This window comes from Arachis duranensis, chromosome 3, assembly GCF_000817695.3.
Source record: "Arachis duranensis cultivar V14167 chromosome 3, aradu.V14167.gnm2.J7QH, whole genome shotgun sequence".
Classification (NCBI taxonomy): domain Eukaryota; kingdom Viridiplantae; phylum Streptophyta; class Magnoliopsida; order Fabales; family Fabaceae; genus Arachis; species Arachis duranensis.
In genome coordinates, this window is record NC_029774.3 from 16,346,056 (window position 1) to 16,353,024 (window position 6,969).

The window sequence follows — 6,969 nt, forward strand, 5'->3', positions numbered from 1 at the left end:
TCGTGTTTCATAATTTTGTTTTATGCAACTTTAAGCTTTACTCCTTCATCGGACTTCTAGTTATATAAATTCTTGGATACATATTATATATTATATATTATAAGCTTTAGAACTATCGTGACACTTTATTACCCTTTACTTTACGGCTAGAGGTAAGACTTAGGGTGTGTGTGGTTCAAAGATTAAATTTTATTACTAGGAATGTCATTCCTAGGAATATAATGCCTAGGAATAAGATTACTTGAAATATAAGATACCTATGTTTGTTTATAAAATTTAATGTCTTGGAATGTTATGTAATAATCCTAGGAATAAATACATTTTTGTTTGGTTGAGTTTAAATTTCTTGGTCATATTATGTAATATGTCAAAATTATCCTTACTCATTCAAATTAAAATATTAATGACTAAAAATTAAATATAAAGCTAATTAAATATTATTTTTTTACATTGTTTTTTTTAATTTACAAAATATCTCTAATAATAAATTTACTAAAATACCCCTAATAATAAATATGTTTAGCTAAAATTATTATTGATTTTAATTTTTTTTAGAATTTACTAAAATACCCCTAATATCAAATATCTAGCTAAATTGTTTATTGATTCTAATTTTTTTAAATTTACTAAAATACCCTTAATATTAAATATGTTCAAATAAAATTATTATTGATTCTATTTTTTTTAATTTACTTAAATACCCCCAATATCAAATATGTTTAACTAAAATTATTATTGATTCTATTTTTTTAATTTATCAAAATACCCCCAATATCAAATATCTTTACTTAAATTATTATTGATTCTAAATTTCACTTAATAATATGTTTAATTAAAATTATTACTTTTTTTACATTTTGAATTTACAAAAATACTTCTAATAAAAAAATTACTAAAATACCCTTAATAAAAATATGTTTAATTAAAATTATTATCGATTCTAATCTTTTCAAATTTACTAAAATATCCCTAATAACAAATATCTTTAATTAAAATTAACATTATCACAATTAAATTTACTAAGAAAACATTACTATTATCCAAATGAAAGTTAGAAAGAAGTCTCAAAAGTAAAAAATTACTTGCACTAATAAGCATACATGCACAACTCTTATATAAGAACACAAACACAAACAAAAATGAAATCAATGTTATGACAGACAACCTCACACATAGAAAAATTATTACAATTATCGAGCGTGATGTCTTCTCCTCCATTGGTTCCACATTTCTTGTGCAAGTTGATCTCTCCATCTACCCCAAGCATCACTCGTCTCAATATGGTGGATCGTCTCACCATCTACTCCAAGTATATTTTGATCTTCTATCTCATCAATAGGATCCACAACCATCACTCTTCTAATATGATTATGCAAAAGGCAACAAGCAGTTATAATTCTTCCTTGAGTCTTAATAGGATAAAATGATCTTCCCCTCAAAATTCCCCATCTTGCTTTCAATACTCCAAATGCCCTTTCAATGACATTCCTAGCTTGTGAGTGTTTCATATTAAAAAACTCTTGAGCTGTACTGGGTTGATTATGTGGATTAAACTCACTCAAATGATATTTTTGTCCTCTATAAGGTGCCAAAAATCCTTCACAATTCATGTATCCAGCATCACATAAGTAATAATGACCTAGTGTGACATACACAATTGAACAAAATTAATGAAAGATCAAATAGTTACTTTGATAACATATTAAAGTCTCAATAAAATACCTTGGGGAACACTAAATCCATTGCGAAATAGTGCATCTCGCAATACCCTAGAATCCGCAGCTGAACCCTCCCAACCCGCCAGTACGTAGATAAATTGCATATCGGGAGCAACCACTCCAAGCACATTGGTTGTTATGTCACCTTTTCTGTTTCGATATCTAGGCTTATCAGCTTCAAGGACATTGACTTTGATATGAGTACCATCTAAGGCTCCTAGGCAATCCTAAAATCCAAAACAAAGATCAATTAACTCAATCCTAAAGAACAGCAACCATATGAGATTTGATAACATTAGACACACATATTCCTACTTGGTTCTAACCTTTCAACCCTTTTAAGCATGTTACACAATGCATGAAAGGCACATCTATCCATTCTTGTGTTTTCTATACATGCTAGATCACTAAAATAAATAATTGTATCAACACTAACATCTCTTATTACTTGTCTACTATAACTATCATTCCATTTTCTTTTCTTTTTTTTTCAATTGCAATATAATCAAAACATAGCAAATCATCAACAACTTAACCATAAGGTCATTCATTAATTCGAAATGTAAAATCAAGTAGGCAATAATTTTCATCTTCTGTTTAGGATCCATTCTGCAAAAAAAAAATCAAGCAGGGCCAATTTAGGAATATAAATAACTTTTCTTTTCTTTTCTTTCTGGTAGCAATGTCAATGCAGTAGGAAACAACCAGAAAAGACAAGTTTAGGAATATATATATAATATAAGAATATGATATATATAAATATTTTTTATTTCAAAGTTTAATTTTGTCCAAACGGATGGTGCACACAAGCTACATTAAGAAAACCATGCTCAATTTATGTGAGTAATGAAGAAGTACCAGCAACTCTTGTAATAAGACACAAAAAGATAAATATCTTACTTATTACATTGATACAAAAAAGAGAACCCGGTCTTAACTTTCTCTGGCCTTAAAAAAAATTTGCCATCTAATGACTTGAGAGAAAGAACAGAGAGATTATAACTGCATTCATTACAGACAACTGGGTTCACAATATGTTCTTCAAGCTTCTTGTATTGTTTGTTGTATTATTCTTAGCTAACTTTTGGCACAATGATATGGATAAATGCATTCAAACCATATCATAGGATATAATGGTCCAGATTTACATCTTATTTTATTTTATTTTTCAGTAGAGCATGACAACAAAATGCTGCCGACTAAGTATATAGATACAAGATTTGCTGATAATTCAGTAAGTGAAATTCTATATCATCATTTAATTTTAATGAAAGGTAATATCCAATAAATTGAATGCTGCAGACATGCTTTATACAAATTATAGAACTTCAATTCTAATCCAAAACACAAGCAGCCAGAGGCACTGGTATACTACTAATACTAGTCTAATGAACCCACTCAAATAATAACCATAACCTCATTGAACTCCCATGTCATCATAGGCCTAGCATTTTTATATAGTCATATAAAGTTCACATACATATTAATAAAGTTCACACAAGAAAATATGTTCTGCCTAAGAAGTAACTACAACAGTAACTATTTGAATTTGTGCAATGAAGATATTGAGAATAAACTGAAACATCAAAACAATGTATTTTTGAATATTTTAAATTTAGCATGTTTAATCCAATAAAAAAAGGAAAAACTAAGGGGGTGTGTGATTGGAGGAATATTAGCTATATTTAAAATAGAACCCTACTTTCTTAACGATTAGTGACTCCTACACATAAAAAAGCATACATATTATGCCATATAGCTATAAGCTAAGCTATAGGGAAACCATCACAATAATAACAATCCATGTGCTAAATGCCATGGTATTCAGAAAAAGTAAAGATGTTTTATTAATTTTTATAAACTTGAAGCAAGGAATCACACAAGTATGAAAAGAACAGTAAGTAAAGGCCAATCACAGAATCACTGCAATCCCATTTTCATTATCTTGAAGCAAAGAATCACACAACTATGAGATATATTGCAACAAACCAACCTTCACTTGAATGGCATTTGTTCGTTCCCATTGTAAATAGTAAAAACTAGTCATAAAATTAGTAATAATGAGTTTTATCCAAATTTTCACAGAAATATTTTTTAGTGATTGAAAACCAGATCGAGAATTCAAGATAGACAGATAAGTTCCTCTCAATCCATTTTTATATTTGTAGTGTGAATTTTATAATTACTTTTTCTATTTTCTATCGACAACAGGACAGTGGCACTCAACATCAATGAGAATGCTGTTCAGCTATGCACTTCTTGTGTTCTGTACTTTGATAATAATCAGATATACATGTGCTATCGGCTATCTTTCCCTCAAGAAATAACTTTAAGCTACACCTATTAATCCTTGACTACATTGAGATAGTAGAACATAAATCTAATTCTGAGACATGCTCTTGAACAACGTATCAAGTGTAAATCTTAGCAATTTTGTTAATTTTAAGTTAGAAACTGGAGATACACACCTAGTAAAACAAGGAAGCTACAATCTCTCGATAAATAATACAATAGTTGTGGTTTTTAGCCAACCTGAAAATTGACAGGCTCCTATGGCTCAGACTTAACAAGCTCCTCGGCAGAATTTCGGTAATTAGCAATCAAGTCTCTGTAACAAGAAGAAAAATAAATACGTTTTTAGCATCAAAATTTAAAGCTGCTTTGATTTCTTCCAAATGTTACAGAGCATCTTCACAGATATGTATGCAGTTCTCAGTTGTCACACCCCACAGGAAACATATGATTAGTAAAACCAGGTTAGAGTTTTCTTAGTAAAAAGAAGAGAGGCACTGGGTACATGGGAATTGGCCTAAAACAGTCTAAAATATATCAACAAATAAGTAAAATAGAAGAAATAAATTGAAGAAGTAAGAAAAAAATTAATCTTTAATTAAATATGCTTTACCCTGCTTAATGGTACTTTATTAGTCTTATCTCAGCAAGAATGTAGAGCACAGACCATAATGGTTCTAAAATAAACTTATGCAAAATATTGGAATCATGGAATGTATGAAAATGAGTTACTTATTATGGAATAGTAAGAAGAGGGAATTATTTGATTCAAGCTACACTAGATCTCCTTATCAGCACTCACTAATTCTCAATCACGTCCACAAAATTAGATGAGCATAGTTACTCAAGGTAGAACAGAGTAAACCTCCTCTTCTTGTTGGCAGAGTTATCAGGAACTGCAATGAAAAATGGATCACTGGATTCTAACAAAAAAAGGTTGAGATATGTGACGCTATGCTAACCATAACCACCAATCACCATCACAAAATCTTAATCCAATCATTAACAGGATAATGGAATTCAAAAACAAAATGAACACATAGCTTGCTTATTCTATGTAATTGTTTGAAAAAATCATTATCTTATTCTTTCTCTATAATAAATTAATAATGCTGTGGATTCTAAAACCATTTCTATAATTTCATCTCTTTAATTAAATGAATATCATCTTTATTTCAAAAAGCAGGAAATTGAAGTAATTCTAAACAGATAAATGTGATTAAGGTGCATCCTCCAATGCAATTATTTAGTGGGCTTGGCACTAACAAGTAACAACATTAAAAGAAGCTCAATTCTCTAGTTACCTACAATTGAATTGATGTTTTTTTTCTAAAAATCCTTTCAAACATGAATCATTATCATAAAAACAGGAATGAGTAGACAGAAAGAAGTATTAGCCCTAATCAAAGCAAGATATTAATCACTATTAAATACTATAATCAATGAGCTCATAACTGAAACTGAAATCACATTTCAATTCCAAACAAATCAAGTTAATAATATTTCAAACCTAGAACAAAGCTGTTCTTGAAAAAGAAGAACAGGAACAGGAAGATGCGAGGAGGGAGAGAGGTGAGGGAGACAACACAAAGACAAAGCACAACTCGAGCAGACGCAGAGGCGAGAGACGCGCGAACAACCGAGCTCAGACGGAGGAGAGAGGCCACGCACAACTACACAACGCAGAGGATCTGAACAGAGTCGCGATGATGGTGGCAAAAATGCAGTGGCGGTGAACCGAGATGAGCTGTGATGATGAACACGAACGAGAACGATTTCCTTCTAGAATAAGGAGCGTGGTGGCCATGCAAATCCAAATCAGCGGTGAGGCGGCACCGATGCCGGTGGAACCTCCGTGAATTTGAAGAAAAGCCTCGTTAGTGATTGGTTTTCATGGAGGAGGGGCTCTCTGCTAGGGTTTCATTTTGTTTGAAATGAATTAGAAAAAATCTGAAAAGAAGGGTTAGAGTGAAATTAACAAGGGTATTTTAGTCTTTTTACTTTGTTATACATATTCCCCTCCCATTGAAATCAAAGATAACCAGGGAAGAGATGGGAATTAAATCAATGGGATTTTGATTCCAAGGAATAAAACTTGCCTGGGAATATATTTTAAAACTTTGAAACAAACATGAGAATAAGATATTCCCATCTAAACATTCCTGGGAATGCTCTAATATTCCTCCAACCACACACACCCTTAGAGTAACGGGATGATATACTTGAGGTAATTGATAGAACTGATGGATTATTAATTGAATTTGATTTCATTAATTAGATTTGGAATTAATGGTGATGATGACTATGGGGAATGAATAAGATTGGTTGTAGTTTTGAGTACGTTTAATTTTGCAAATTAATCTTGTATGGATATTAGTTAGGACCTTAGGCTTGGATTCTTGTTGAGTTGGAGGTCAAGATTGCCTAGTGGGTTTATATTTCCTTATGTAGTTTTTATTTGGAATTGTTACCTTATTGGGAACCTTCGGATGGTCATCCATCGTGAATTTGTTATTTTTTAGATATAGAACGTAATGCATCTCGCTGAGGGTGCGGGATTTCTTATGAAGAAGTGAATAGGATTCTTTTGAGATGTATTTTGGTTTTATAGATCTCTCCCCTTTTAAAAATGTATTATTGTATAACTTTAGTTCCTCTTAGAGGCTTTTTTTTAGAGATAGGTTTATGTTATGTATTTTTCTAATGTTATATTATTTTAGCCTGCATTCCTTCGTGGGTTGAGACTAGTAACTACTCTGTATATACGTTATTATGTATTTTCAATTAACTTATGATATCTTCTACTTTTGTATATGGCGTTTTTACCTCTTTAATGTGTTTGTGTGTGATTAACGGTTTTGGATGTTTAATTTTTTTTATGGGATCCTACTTATGATATTATTCTTCTATATCTATATGTATATTTTCTCTTCTTAGAGTCGTAATGCCTTGCCACCAT

General features: G+C 30.9%; 1 protein-coding gene across 1 annotated transcript; it reads right to left on the reverse strand.

Annotated features, from left to right (window-relative positions):
- Positions 1–1,170: 1,170 nt before the first annotated feature.
- Positions 1,171–6,511, reverse strand: LOC107474597 (protein ALP1-like). Its single transcript, XM_052258168.1, has 3 exons — positions 6,482–6,511; positions 1,723–1,945; positions 1,171–1,639 (listed from the first exon to the last, which is right to left on the reverse strand). Exons 1-3 carry the CDS (start codon positions 6,509–6,511, stop codon positions 1,191–1,193), a joined length of 702 nt encoding a protein of 233 aa, XP_052114128.1. The 3' UTR covers positions 1,171–1,190.
- Between the last annotated feature and the right edge of the window lie 458 nt (positions 6,512–6,969).